The sequence below is a fragment of the Mesoplodon mirus genome (assembly GCF_964341445.2).
Source record: "Mesoplodon mirus genome assembly, chromosome: 12".
Classification (NCBI taxonomy): Eukaryota; Metazoa; Chordata; class Mammalia; order Artiodactyla; family Ziphiidae; genus Mesoplodon; species Mesoplodon mirus.
The window spans coordinates 78,529,290-78,544,690 of NC_138988.1; the positions used below are offsets into that span (position 1 = coordinate 78,529,290).

General features: G+C 41.5%; 1 protein-coding gene across 2 annotated transcripts in view; it reads right to left on the reverse strand.

Moving 5' to 3' along the window:
• Positions 1 to 1,186: 1,186 nt before the first annotated feature.
• TNFRSF21 (TNF receptor superfamily member 21) overlaps positions 1,187 to 15,401 on the reverse strand; it is a 64,113-nt gene continuing 49,898 nt past the window's right edge. For both annotated transcript variants that reach the window (XM_082639517.1, XM_082639518.1), the window contains 2 exons: positions 3,958 to 4,186; positions 1,187 to 2,628 (listed from right to left, as the gene is read on the reverse strand). In XM_082639517.1, coding sequence (XP_082495643.1) covers positions 2,399 to 2,628; positions 3,958 to 4,186 — 459 coding nt within the window. In that variant the 3' untranslated portion in view covers positions 1,187 to 2,398. The remainder of the gene's footprint in view (positions 2,629 to 3,957; positions 4,187 to 15,401) is intronic.

The following is a 15,401-nucleotide window of genomic DNA, read 5'->3' on the forward strand; positions in this document are numbered from 1 at the left end:
CTGAATAAACAGTCTTGGATTCAGATTCAAGTCTGATCTCTACAACTCTGCTGTTGGCCCTTAAGCAAGTTCCTTAGCCTTTAAAATAAGCCTATTTTTCATCTATAAAATGGGCACAAATTATAGTCCCTGTCTTATAGGATAGTTGTGCGGATTCAATAACATAATATGCAAAGTACTTTGTAAAGTATAAAGCTGTGTAAAAGATTAATAAAAGCATCTCCAAGCTATGAATAATTTACAAATTACCGTTAACGCTGATTCATTCATTTATGATGTTCTCAACCCCATATAAAATAAGTGGCAGTCCTGAAATCCTCTGAAAAACAAAAAAATCTGTCTCCTCCACTACCCTCCAGGACCCATTCTGGTTTGTTTTCCTTTTGTGAAGAGTTTCTGTCTTCTGGTGACAAAGAGGAAAGGAAACTTGGCCCGAAAACCATGAAACCAAATCCCAGGATGGCGCTCTAGAAACCAGCCACATGGAAGTGGACAAAACCAGAAAACCCCTTTCATGTCACTGACATGGGTGTCAAAGTGTTCAGACAGGGTATCTACTTCCAATTTCTCACTGAAAGAGGAACTCAAAGTTGCTGAGGGTCTGGCTGTGGGAATTCTGTAGAGCCAGGGTTCCCAAGCTAAGGGAGATAAGCAGTGAAATATAAAATATAACATAATAGATAAAATATAATGTAATATATCCCACCAACATAAGATGTTACCCTGCCATACTGCCAAGAAAGCCCCCTGAAGTTAATCAGGGGCAATAAGGTTTCATATAGAAGCCTATGAACTTGTGTAGACAGGCCCATGAACTTATATAGACCCACCCATGAGTATTAATTTCCAAGATGCAAATGAGTTAAGAAGAATATAATCCAAAGCCTAGTCAGCATTTATACCTCTCCACTTCCCAATCCTCATTTCTTAAAGCAGAGACAATCTCAAAAGCAGGAGCCTCAGATTTACTCCCAATAAACTAGGAAATGCTTGTTCATCCTCAATGCTTGGAAGTCCTTCTCTATGAATCTCTAGGTACTTTTCCAAACACAAACCTTCGCTAATGTGCCTGATTCAGATTAGAAACGCTTACGTTTTTAGAATACACTTTTCCAAGAAACTAATCAAAGAATTATAACATGAGCACACGAACAAGGCAAGGATTAAATATACTCAACTACTCAAGTAACAAACACCTAATATTTATTAATAAATTAGTACACTTGAAGGCAGTTTTCTGATATCAGTCCCTCACCACTACCCACAAACCCCACCCACACAAAGGGAGTCCAGACCACCTTTGCATTAGAATTCAGCAACTAAGCATCAAAGAGCACGTTTATAAATGGGAGCAGAGTTGCAAATATATCAGACAAGAGTTCTTAAAGCTGCAGCCATTTTTAACTAAAGTGATTGAATGAAGGAAACCCACCGAGACCAAGGCCTTGAGGGCAGACCAGACCTATCGACTATGTGTGTATAAAAAACAAGACATCTTGTAAAGCAAAGCTGGACAAATTCCCTTTGGAAAAGGTGCCATTTGTCACCAGCACTTCAATTGTGACTTTCCAAAGTGCAGCAATATGTTCCAGAAGAGCTCAATCTCTAAAAGTTGAAGTTCAAGTTCCTTGGTGGCCCAGTTGTCAAGCCACTCAAATAGCAAGTCATGATGGCTTGTGAGGATTTCATGTCTCCAGCCCAGAGCAGATTAGCGTAAGGGGAGCACAAGTAAACAAGCATTCAACACGGTGTCCAGGTGAAAACCATACAATCAGCAACAGTGTGGTCAAGTTTCAGCCATAAATATGAACTATCCAACAAGGCATGTTAAAAAGAGATTTCAGGATCTAATTGCATTACAGTAACTCAATGGGGTCTTACGTTTCTTGAACCCTTAAGAAAATTCATAAGTGGCAAATAATAAAATAGTAATAATAATAATAATAAAGCAGATGTGAATGTTGAGACATGAAGACAGCTTATAGCATTCACAAGATGCTATGACACTTTTAAGAAGTTAAGAGCCTCATAATCCAGTGTGTGGGAAAAGCCACACTGTATTTGTGATATATTAAGTGAATTTAAAGTGCACAGAACAATTTTGAGAATACATACGAAGGCAAAACAGAGAAAATATGGAACCTAAAAAAACTTCAGTGGTGGATATTCTGAAACAGTTGAAAAGGCTTATATGTTAACTTCCCAGGAGGGTTTTTAAAGAGAAAGAAAGAATGAACTCAAAACACTGGCCATATACTCTGTTAAACACACACACGCGCACGCACGCGCACGCACACACACACACACACCAAAAAACAAAAATTAAAAAAAAATAAGAATAAAAACGCCACCCTGCCACTAAATTGAGTAATTTCCAGAGTTCAGTATTCCTCGTGTTCTACAACAGGTCGGGAAGATGGCTATAAACAGAGTCCAGGAGGGTCTGGCTGGCTTCCTGGCTCTTGACTCCAATGATCTCAAACAGCCGGTCCAGCTTGTCCTCGGCCTGAGGAATCTCTTCAATCACCCGCAGCTCCTCGGGATTCAAGATGTGGAGCATGTCATCAAAAATAGGCTGCAAGTCGCAGGGGTCCAGGCGCACCTGCCGCAGCACTGTGTCCTTCTTTTCTGCAGGGAGGAGAGCAGAGGGGACAGCTGTAACGGGACTGTACTGGGGGACGGAGGAGAGCTAAGGTGACAGCGACCCTCTCCCCAGGCTGTCCCCATCCCGCCCCACAAGGTGAGGGAGTGAAGCTCAGGCACATTGGTTTTTACCGACGTTGCACGTAAGATAACAAACAAGATGTGCCTAACAGAGATCAGACAAGGATCTGCTTATCTGCTTGAATGCATTGTTGATGGAACATGACATTTGCCTAGACTCAGATGACGTCTCCGAAATTCTCCTGAAACTCAGGAGAATGCTGAAATACTTAAAGAAACTTTAAAAAAACAAAAACAAAAACAAAAACAAAACGTCACTACTTTCCCCATCTGTAACATGTTAGTAAGCAAAGATATGAGCCCAGCCTTTCCCCTCAAACATTCCAAGTCAATAATCGGCTTATCTGACTTCCTAATTACATTGTCATATTTTAAAATTAAACTGCTTAGAGCAAAAGCACATAAATAAGAAAATATTGCTTCTTGGGTCATATCTTACAATGGAGTGAGGAACTATAACTTCTATTATCATTTATAAAACGTATTCTCTAAAATATAATATGTAACATAAATTATAAACTAAAATATAAATCTTTATATAAGTATAGAGATATATGAATATATAAAGTATAAAATATAAATATGTAAAATAGAATTATTTTATAAAGATATAAAAAACAACATAAAGTATAACCCTTTTGGTAAAATATAACCGGTGTTACCCAAACTAGGAAATTTCTAACAAAAACCTGTCATCAGTATAGTGTACATGCTAATTCCCTACCCTGCTATTCAAAACTGCAAGTGGCAAATTATCTACCGAAGTACCAACCCATGATGTTTAAAACATTGTCATTTGCAGCCAAGCTTAACAGAGCGAAATTTAATTTCAGTCACTAAAACCTCTACTCCAGACTCTCAAGATAAGTTATACTTTAAATCCCTGGATTCTGCAAGCCTAGTAAATAATTTGCACACACACACAAAAAAAACCTGCCAGACTACACGTTATCGGACCTTCCCCGAAACACACACTCGATAGCATCATGAGGATCAAGGGTGACCGATACTCCTGGACACAGGCTCCCGGCCAGAGAGTCGGGGCTGTAAAGATTTTCTAGGCAGGTCCCGACTAGCTAATGATGTCATTTTGCGCAGGCCTCACCTCGGAGTACAGGGCAGGTCATTTAGATGACCCAGCCCCTACTGGAATGGGGAACTGATGGAGGGAGAGATGCCACGGGCTATTTGAGGGGAGGCTAAAGAATGAATGTGGGTCTGAGCCATCCGTACCTTTGGTTATAAAGGATCCGGTCCTGCTCAGCGCCGAGGAGCCGCTGGACGTGGAGTCACAGCGAAGGAGGGGCTCGGACTCGTCCACGAAGAAGCCCTTGTTCTTATCCAGCGGGGAGGGCTCCACCGTCAGAAGCGTGGAATTCTCAAGTTTCGGGTTGGGGCTGGCGACCGGGCTCGTGCTAAGCGGGCTGGGGCTCCTCGGGAGAGCCAGCTTGTCAGTTTCCAGCTGTGGAAAGAAACAAACAATTTTGAATTATATACTTCAAAAATTATAGAAACTGGGACTTCCCTGGTGGCGCAGTGGTTAAGAATCCGCCTGCCAATGCAGGGAGCCGGGTTCGAGCCCTGGTCCAGGAAGATCCCACATGCCGCGGAGCAACTAAGCCCATGTACCACAACTACTGAGCTTGCGCTCTAGAGCCCACGAGCCACAACTACTGAGCCCGCGTGCCTAGAGCCCGTGCTCTGCAACAAGAGAAGCTGCCGCAATGAGAAGCCCGTGCACTGCAACACAGAGTAGCCCCGGCTTGTCGCAACTAGAGAAAGCCTGCACGCAGCAACAAAGACCCAATGCAGCCACAAAAAAAAAAAAAAAAAAAAAAAAAAAATTATAGAAACTAAATGGAAAGCATCTGAAAAAGAATATACATATATGTGGATAACTGCATCACTTTGCTCTACATCAGAAACTAACACAAGATTCTAAATTAACTATACTTCAATTTTTTAAAAAATAAAATAAAAAATAAAGATAGAAATAATTTTTAAATTAAAAAAATTAAAGAAAAAAATGAAATTAAAAGCCCTTCTTGGATGCTTTTTTTTTTTTTTGGTCCCATTTAGTATTTTGTGGATAAATTCTCCCATTTGGACAGTCCATAACTTATATTATTGCTAGATACACACACACACACACACACACACACACACACACACGCCCTTCAAAATGCACGAGAGGATATGTATGAACATTAAAAATTAGGAAGCATATGCACCAAGCTGTTACCTCATAGGAGTGAAACTTGGGCAAGAAAGTGAGGAGGAAGATCTCCAACAAAAATATAATTTCGTACTGCTGGAAATGGTCTTAGATATTATGCAGCATATTCCCCTCTGTTTCGGGATGAATTCTGTGCCCCCAAAATTTGTATGTTGAACTCATAACTCCTTGTACCTCAGAACATGACTATATTTGGAGATAGGGCCTTTAAAGATGTAATTAAGGTACACCTGGGCCTTCCTCCAATATGACTGATGTCCTTATAAGAATAGATTAGGACACAGACACACAGAAGGGAAGCCATGTTGAAGACACAGGGAGAAGATGGCCATCTTTGACACGCCCAGGAGAATCAACCCTGCTGACACCTTTATCTCAAACTTCTAGTCTCCAGAATTGTGAGAAAATACACTTCTGATGTTTAAGCTTCCCAGTCTGTGGTAGTTTATTATGGCAGCCCTTGCAAACAAATACACCCTCTCTTTTACAAGTAAGGAAACAGGCCCAGAGAAGGTAAGTGACTGTCTTTAGGGCACCCAGCCAGGAAGTGGCAGAACTAAAACTAAACTCTCCGTTTCCTGATTCCCATTTCAAACTAGCTCAGGAAGTAAATAAAACTGCTTGAACAAAATGAGAACAGGAGAACACCAGAGCAAGAGCGGCTGGAAGGAGAGAGGGAGAACCACCCCGCTGGAGCCAGTGGATAGGCTCTTCAGGATGTAGGGGAGACCGTGAAACTTGTATTCCAGGGCAGGGATCAGAGAGAAGATAACAAGAAAGCAAGCAAACAAGATGGTTTCAGATGGAGACAGTGAGCATCATGACCGCTCTGGCTGGTGCATGGAGGCTGGATTTTAGGGCGGTAAGAATCAACACAGGAAGACTAGTTAGGATGCTGCTACAGTGAGTGGGCAGGTGACGTGTAATCATGGCTTGTACCAGGGTGCACAGTGGAGATGAGAGTAAGTGATGAGTGGTATCACCCCATTTTGCAGGTGAAATGACTACGGCCCAGAGAGGGCACACAAACCCAGGGAGAAAGTCAGTGCTCAACTCAGGCCAGCTGGACATCTCTAGTTGCCCCTGTCATTTGACACCGTACCCTAGAAATCTGGCAGACACTGGTGGCACCTCCTAGTCAGTTGACTTATATTTTTATTGGTTCTTCTGGCACAGAGGGAAATCTGGGAGCCAGGTGGCCAGACGACATGGGGCCGGGTGCAGACAGTGATGTGCACTCTTCCCGGAGCTGTTAATCACTGCTCATTAGAAACCTCATGACTCGACTCCCACTTGTCAAGAGAAACATTTTCAAGTTCCTCAATCAGGAAGACATTGCCCCTTGTTTCAAAGGATGACGTTCTCCAGTTGTAAAACGCACAAAGCAAAGCACAACTGCCTCTTTTACAAGCCTTACGGCCTGAGAAATTCTTGCAACTGTGCAGATTCCGAAGGCCTCTGACACGGCAACTCTAATGTTCCAACAGCATTTTTCCCTTGTACAACCACCCACATCCTGCTTCTGCTTCCAGTGCAGTCTTAAGGCTTAGATATCACGCATTCCCACCAGCCCCCTTCTGATCCACAGACAAGTTTTATGGATACGCTTTTAAGATTTGAATTCATTAGGCCCTGGCATGCATATGCCCCTCCTCCCTGAAAATGCACACGGCCACTCATGCCAAAACATGTTTTTTATTCACTCAATTAGACAAAGAACACTTGTTTACACTCTGGTTCTCAGGGACAGTACATTGGATGACCCGGCCAGTCAATATAGTGCACTGTTCTTGCTTAAGAAAAGGAATTCCTGCCCACAAACCACATGCCAACAGCCTAAGAAATCCACCCACCTATTTCCTGAACTCAGTTCAAAACTTTCAATATTTAATATCCCCCCCCAATTTTGCCAAAGGATATTATCAGTGGAAATTAAGTACATGACTTCTAACATGATTTCGAAGGCAGAATGCTGAATTGGTGCTGTCCAATCATTAACAGTGAGTCAAGTGAATGGGAAAATGCTGCTAGGAATGGTTTTAGCAGCTCCACGATGGAGCTCAGAACCACAGCTAAAGCCAGAGACCATTTGACAAGCATCTTTCTAGAAAATCTATTCCTCTACCAAGTATAGATATCTGTCACTATGTACAGGATACACAGTAGCTGGCTGCATTCCAGATTCCTCTAAAGTTACTGGCATTTTTTTCCTAGCAGGAAAAAAAAAATTTGCCCCTAGAAACTTCCTTCTTTCCTCCCTTTACCTTACTATTGACAATATCCATCAAAATTCTTTTGCAGCACTGCAACTCAAGCATTGTGTTACCTGTGACTTCTCTAATAAGAAATTGAAGCCTCAGGGTGTGTGGAATAAATTAATTCTTTATTTTCTTAGTTCAGAAAGTTCATGGTTCAGTATTGAGTTTATGGCAAATAAAGAGCACTTATAATAAGATTCAGATACTAAAAAAGAAGGCAAATGCTCTAAACAAGAAAGCTAGATGTCCACAGAAGCGGGTTGTATCCTCTTGGAAAAGATTTGAACATACACTTATCCAAATAGTCACAAAAGAGATCCTGAGTAAATTAATGTATTCCTTTTTCTCCTTTAAGCTTCCCAAATTCTCTACAGGGCCATATTAACTTTTATAATTAGAAAAACAATAAATGTTATTTTTAAAAGCAGTCACCACTGATAAGTATATTTTCCCTCTGGTAACTGGACAATGTGGCTGCAACAGCTCTTATTTATATTGGTAGCCAAGGAACAGGACAGGTGGAAAATCATCTACTTGGCTGAGCTCCTCTCTTTACTTTTTGTAAGCATTCACAGGCACAAAAGGGCAACACTCCTCCCCCCAACTTATTGTGGTGATGCAAATATTAAGACTTAAAAGAAAGGCCTCAGGGAAAACTTGGCCAGTGAAGGCAATGGATCCACCAGATATTTGAAGTCCCTTTGGAGAAACTTGAAAAGTAGAGTTCTTTTTGCTCTATAGCCATGTTGTAACCGTGCTAACTGAGAAGACTCATTTGAGAAATCAGGGTGAGACAGTAAGACAGACCAAAAAGGGGGAGAAGGCAGGGATCATGAGGGGAGAGCTCCCTAAGTAACCCAAATCAGTACGAGTCTATTGTATGAACTTCAAGACCGTGAAATTTATTTTGGCCAAATGAGCCCCAAATGTCGTCCTGATTAGTTTCCATACAAATACACTTTGTCCTTCCAGATACTGTATTTATTGGTCTAAGCTGATAAGAAAAGAGAGATAAGTGGTTCACCTTACTGGACAGCTGAGTCATACCTGAAACTCCACTGCTGACCTGACTATTTTCCTTTCGGATTCCCAGAACCACTGAGTATGAGGAACCATCCAAACGGATTAGGTAAACAAGCTATTGATTAAAATTCGTGGGCTTGAATGCCTCTGAGCTACAGAGGTTTGAGCAGTATCGGTGAGAACAATGATATAACTTGTCCTGGGTTTGCATTGGAAAGAGCCATTTCCAGCTGTGTCCTTGCAACCGTCCACTCCTCCCTCAACCAGCTCCCCAAACTGACATGCCCGCTCTGGGTGCACAATCAAATCACAACTTGAAACTGAACCTCAAAAATAACTCTCCTCTTGGGCTTCCCTGGTGGCGCAGTGGTTGAGAGTCTGCCTGCCGATGCAGGGGACTCAGGTTCGTGCCCCGGTCCGGGAAGATCCCACATGCCGCAGAGCGGCTGGGCCCGTGAGCCATGGCCACTGAGCCTGCGAGTCCGGAGCCTGTGCTCCGCGACAGGAGAGGCCACAACAGTGAGAGGCCTGCGTACCGCAAAAAAATAAATAAATAAATAAATAACTCTCCTCTTAACAAATATACACTACTATAGATAAAACAGATAATCACAAGGACCTACCATATAGCACAGGAAACTCTACTCAATATTCTGTAATAACCTGTATGGGAAAAGGATCTGAAAAACAATGGATGTATGTAGATGTATAACTGAATGACTTTGTTGTATACCTGAAACTAACACAACATCATAAATCAACTATACTCCAATATAAAATAAAAAGTTAAAATAAAATAAAATAACTCTCCTCTTTTAACATCAAACAAAACACACTTCCCTGTTGACTGGCCTTTCCGAGGATGACACACTGTGGAAGGCTGAAATGTTTCTCCAGCCCTGGGGATGGTGGAGCCATGGATGCTGAAGCCATTGTCATGGCGAGGGTGGTATATAAGTGAAACAAGAGTTTGAGACTACTTTGCTTCTCTCCTATGATGGAGCAGCACTCCTGAGGATACTCTGCAAACAGGCAGGGGTGGAAGACTCCAGCCCCAGAAGCCTTCTTTTCAGCGTGTTTCATGATCTTCATAGTCAACTCCTAAAAGTCAAAGTCATGACAATCCTGGAACATCATGGCAAAGGAAGAAAGGAAATCTACCACTCACTAGCTGTGTGGTCTTAGAAAAATCGCACCCCTTTTCAGATCTGTTTCCTCATTTCTATAAGAAAAAGGTTACTCTAGGTCATCTCTCTTCAAATTGTCTTATTGTTTGTCTCACTATGGCTCTTTCATTCTCCCCCCTCCCCACCTACAGACCCCAACTCCCTTTCTCCTTCCAACTTACTTCCACTGGTTCCTCAACTAAGGTTTACCACTGAGTTATTTTCAATTACTATCCAATTACAATCTCCCTGTGGTTGCACAATTTGTTTTCATAAAACTAATTAACAACTTTGATGCATCAGTGATCCCCTGAAATGAAGCCTTAATTACCCAGCCCTGATGCCCCTTGCCAATCTGCTAAAATGGTTCAACTTAACCCCTTGGTTCCTGGCATCACCCAATCAGATTCCACAAGATCCTTTTCTCTCCCCTCTGTAGCCAGATATGTCTGATAGACTCAAGAAGAAAGCTCCTTACAATTAAAAATCACCTTCCTACTGAACTTTCCCTCCAGACCTCATCATCCAACACTTAGAAAGAAGGAAGAATTCTCATGTTACATTTGTGAAAACTTCTGTCACTTTAATGATGGTTTTCGAAAACCCATTTGCTAAATTCAATGTAAACTAATTGCTATTCCATCTGAGTTGACCAGCTTGTTACTCAGATCCAGTAAACAAAAAGGGACTTTAAAAAATAAGCCATCATCAATACTCTGCTAAACAACTCAGCATGAAATATATGGAATCCATTTGATGTTAAGGTAGCTCTTATTAGCTCCATTTTACAGATGAGAAAACTGTATTTAAGAGGTTTAAGTAACCTGCCCAAGATCACAGAAGCCAGGACTCAAGATCAGGTCGGGTCTAGTTTCCAAGTAATCCTCTTTGCTGAGTCATGTCACTTCCCTGTCTGGACCCACTGCAGTTACAGAAATTGACAAACCCTGTAAACTCAATACAAAGACATCACATGACCACAAGGGGCTGCCGTGGTCCATCAGCCAGGGTGAAGGGGCCAGAGCCAGGGTCTGCAAGGACCTGTAACTTAATGGCAGATCTTGAAGCCCAGCTGGATGACTGCCCTGAGATAAAGATGAGAGATTATGTAATGAAACTTAAAAGCTTTTGCACAGCAAAGGAAACCATAAACCAGACGAAAGGACAACCCTCAGAATGGGAGAAAACATTTGAAAATGAAGCAACTGACAAAGGATTAGTCTCCAAAATATACAAGCAGCTCATGCAGCTCAATATCAAAAAAACAAACAACTCAATCCAAAAATGGGTGGAAGACCTAAATAGACATTTCTCCAAAGAAGATATACAGATTGCCAACAAACACATGAAAAGATGCTCAACATCACTACTCATTAGAGAAATGCAAATCAAAACTACAATGAGGTATCACACCTCACACTGGTCAGCATGGCCATCATCAATAAATCTACAAACAACAGATGCTGGAAAGGGTGTGGAGAAAAGGGAACGCTCTTGCACTGTTGGTGGGAATGTAAATTGATACAGCCACTATGGAGAATAGTATGGAGGTTCCTTAAAAATCTAAAAATAGAACTACCATATGACCCAGCAATCCCACTACTGGGCATATACCCTGAGAAAACCATAATTCAGAAAGACTCATGTACCACGGTGTTCACTGCAGCTCTATTTACAATAGACAGGACATGGAAGCAACCTAAATGTCCATCGACAGACGAATGGATAAAGAATATGGGGCACATATATACAATGTAATATTACTCAGCCATAAAATGGAACAAAATTGAGATATTTGTAATGAGGTAGATGGACCTAGAGAGTCTGTCATACAGAGTGAAGTAAGTCAGAAAGAGAAAAACAAATACTGTATGCTAATGCACATACATGGAATCTAAAAAAACGGTACTGATGAACCTAGTGGCAGGGCAGGAATAAAGATGCAGATGTAGAGAATGGACTTGAGGATACAGGTGGGGGCAAGAGGAAGCTGGGACGAAGTGAGAAGGTAGCATTGACATATATACACTACCAAATATAAAAGGGATGGCTAGTGGGAAGCTGCTGCATAGCACAGGGAAATCAGCTCGATGCTTTGTGACCACCTAGGTGGTGGGATAGCGGGGTGGGAGGGAGGCTCAAGAGGGAGGGGATATGGGGATATATGTATATATATAGCTGATTCACTTTGTTGTACAGCAGAAACTAACACAACATTGTAAAGCAATTATACTCCAATAAAGATATTAAAATTTAGGGCTTCCCTGGTGGCGCAGTGATTGAGAATCTGCCTGCCAATGCAGGGGACATGGGTTCGAGCCCTAGTCTGGGAAGATCCCACATGCCGCGGAGCAAGTAGGCCCGTGAGCTACAATTACTGAGCCTGCATGTCTGGAGCCTGTGCTCTGCAACAAGAGAGGCCGCGATAGTGAGGGGCCCCGCGCACAGCGATGAAGAGACTGGCCCCCACTTGCCGCAACTGGAGAAAGCCCTCGCACAGAAACGAAGACCTAACACAGCTATAAATAAATAAAATTTTAAAAAAAGATATTAAAATTTAAAAAATAGATAAAGATGAGAGACTATGTAAATAACCAGACACTTCAACTGTGGCCAATAACTGTTTTCTATTAGAAAATATTTCCGATCCCAACAGACCAGTGACTATTTAAAAAAACACAAATTCAATTTCCACTAAAGGTTTATCTCAAAGGAATTACAGTCACAAATAAATACATGACTACAACTATTTAAGGATGATATTATCTGAAGCTTGTTTCCCCCATTCTCCCAGCTGCCCATGTAATCAAGATCTAATTAGATTTCATGACCTCCCATAGGTCCATGTAGGTATGTAAGATGGGCTCTGATAAAAACGAGCACTTTCCTCCTTGCTATACCAATACCTCTTGATATCTGAATCTATGTAGTTCCTACCTTGAGAGAACAGGAATTCGGATGATAAGAAACGCTTTGTCATCCAAAAAGCTATGTGGTTCCAGGACTTCAGATCTACATGAGGGTTCAGATAATGATGGCTACCAGCCCTATCACAAAACATGTACCTGAATCTATTCAATTCCTAAGTTCAGATACTAAAGAATACCTGTATACGATGATTTCTCCCTAAAAAAAATAAAACAAATACACCACCTCCAACAGAAAAGGGGGAAAATAGGTGGGTTTCTTTAAAGTTCCAGCTGATAGGGGACAGACTTTTAATTATTCTTCCGAGTGTGAATTCTTGTTCAATCCAACCCAGAGAAAGAGGTCTTAAGAAGAATAACCCAAATTTACTCAGCAAAAATTTTTGCAAACAAAAAGAAAAAAATTAAGAGGAAATTGAGAAGACGCTGATTCCTAAACCTTTAAAAGAAGGGTTAGCAGTTATAAGAAATTTGGACGGAAGTCTTAGAAAGAGGAACATGGACTGGAAATATATACACACATATATAGATAAAGCAAAGATGTCAAAATATAATTGTTGAATCTAGGTGGTAGGTTCTGGGTGTTTGTTGTACTGTGTTTTAACTTTTCTTTGTTTCCTAAGTCTTATTTTTAAAAGTTAGGACAATAAATAAATAAAAAAGAAGGGCTAAGGGCCAAATAACCTGAAGACAGAAATTCCCCAAACTTTTCCTAGGCTTCTGATTATTTAGTCTTTTGTTGACCTTCCTTCTTTCTTCTCCGGCCCAGCCCAGAACATAGGAAAGGGAAGCACAGAGGGGCTTCCATTGCATAAGTAGGGAACAGTGCTAATGCTTAAACGTAAATCATCAGCTGGCAAGCGGACACTGCAGCATTATGCTGTCTAGATCTCCCTGGGTTCACTGGAGGTCACAGGATGGAAGCAGGAACAGGAGTACAATGCCAAGATGCCCTGTTCAGCTTCCCTGGGAACCCCTGTGCTAGACCACAGAGGCAACAGAGCTGAGTGCACACTGAGCTATGCACTGCCCAGGTAAGCTGCAAGCACCTGCAGAACAAAGTCACCCACCCTCAGGAAGCTCACAGGATTCACGTGACCAAAAACTGCCCAAACCACTGGGGAATTATTTTAAAAGACACCCCACACGCCCCCTACATCTGTCCAAGCACAGGATAATTAAAGAATTTTGTTTCAACTGCAACCTTACTTAAGATTCCATTTAAACATTAGTCCAGGCGAGCTGGCCATGGCTGGTTTCTCCTTTAAGTATCTCAAGCCCCAATCAAGGCAGTTGTCAGAGTCTTGTGTTTATATGTCATCTGCTAATTCTGATCATGTCTAACAGTTCATTTCAAATCCACCCACGTTTAAGCCAAGGTGTGGTTGGTGGCCAATCCTTGCCTAGCAAGAGAACTTAACAGGACTGGGTGCACGGTTGGGCGAGGGGGCAGCCACAGGAAGCCACAAGCAGTGCTGTGCAAAGCTGCCAAAACTGGTAAGAACCAGCTGGCTCCGGAGGGAGGAGAGGAGGGCGTGGCCACCAGCTGCTGGCACATGTGTCTGCCAAGCAGTCCAGGCTGCTGACATCAACCGTAATGCTGCAGCCCTGAGCTGACTCACCGACTAGCTTTCTCAAAAAAGGAAGTGAGGAGAGTAAGTCAGGGGTCCCCATCATTATAGGAGGAGATCTTGCTGTTGGAAATGCCTCGGGTTTTCGTAAACTTCACTCAATGAGACCTATTAGGAAACCTTTCCCACAAAAAAGCCTTTGGACAATTCTAATCATGAAAAAAGGTTGCAAGAATCATAAGCTTGACTTAAGACAAGATAGAAGTATCCAACTATATAAAAGGAGGTCTTGTGCATTTCAAGTTTGCAAGGCACCTGTGTACTTAAGCTATGTACAGACACTTACTGTACAGTAGCTTTGACCCTTTATTTGGGGTACATTAATCTTAACAGTATTTATCCACCCAGCCCCAGGCTGAGATACTGCTCCAAGGTGCCTTCAGTAGCTGCCAGTAAATTATTTTAATGGCTATCTTGAAGTTAGCAACTGTTATAATGAAATAGTCTACCTGGTGCTAAATAAAGCCTTTAGAATGTTTTTTAGAAAAGTATGGAGGACAGAAAATAATTTCATAGGAAATGCATGACCTTGAAATAAGAAGGGTCAAGCCAACCTTTGTGACTCAAGTTTTCTGAACGTCCCAAATTTGATTAAATTAGTGTTGTTTAATAAAATCGTTAACTGAATTCATGCCATTAGAATTAGACTATACATGGTACACAATGCCACAGGTACAAAAGGGGACCCTGAAAATACTTCCCCCTCACTAAACCCTGACTTTAGCTTCTCCATACCCACCCCGCAGTATTAACTGTTACCAATTCCCCATGTATTCTTCCAGACATTGTCTATACTTATACCAATTGGTAGGTACATATATTCTCCACCCTATTCCAGACCTTCTCTTTCATGTTTTACAATTTTTTTTTACAATATGGTGGCAAGGTATACATACACACTGTCCTGTACCTTGCCCGTTTTTGTTTAAAAACCCTTCTTGAGGTTAGCACATAAAGAGCTGACTCATTGTTTTTGATAAGTGCATACTGTTACACGGTGTAGATGTTCCATAGCCTACATAACCAGTTTTCTATTGAAGCGCATTTGTGTTGCTTCCACTCTTTTGTTATTAATGAGAGATACTACAATGAATACTTATACTTGCATCACTCTGCACATATGTGGGATGTATATAAGGATATATGTAGGATGGGGTCAGGAAGGGATGGATTGGGAGTTTGGAATTAGCAGATGCAAGCTATTATATAGAGAATGGATAAACAACAAGGTTCTACTGTATAGCACAGAGAACTGTATTCCATATCCTGTGATAAACCATAATGAAAAAGAATATGAAAAATAATGTGTGTATATATATATGTATAATTGAATTACTTTGCTGTACAGTAGAAATTAACACAACATTGTAAATCAGCTATACTTCAATAAAATAATTTTTTTTAAAAAAGAATATATGTAGGGCTTCCCTGGTGGC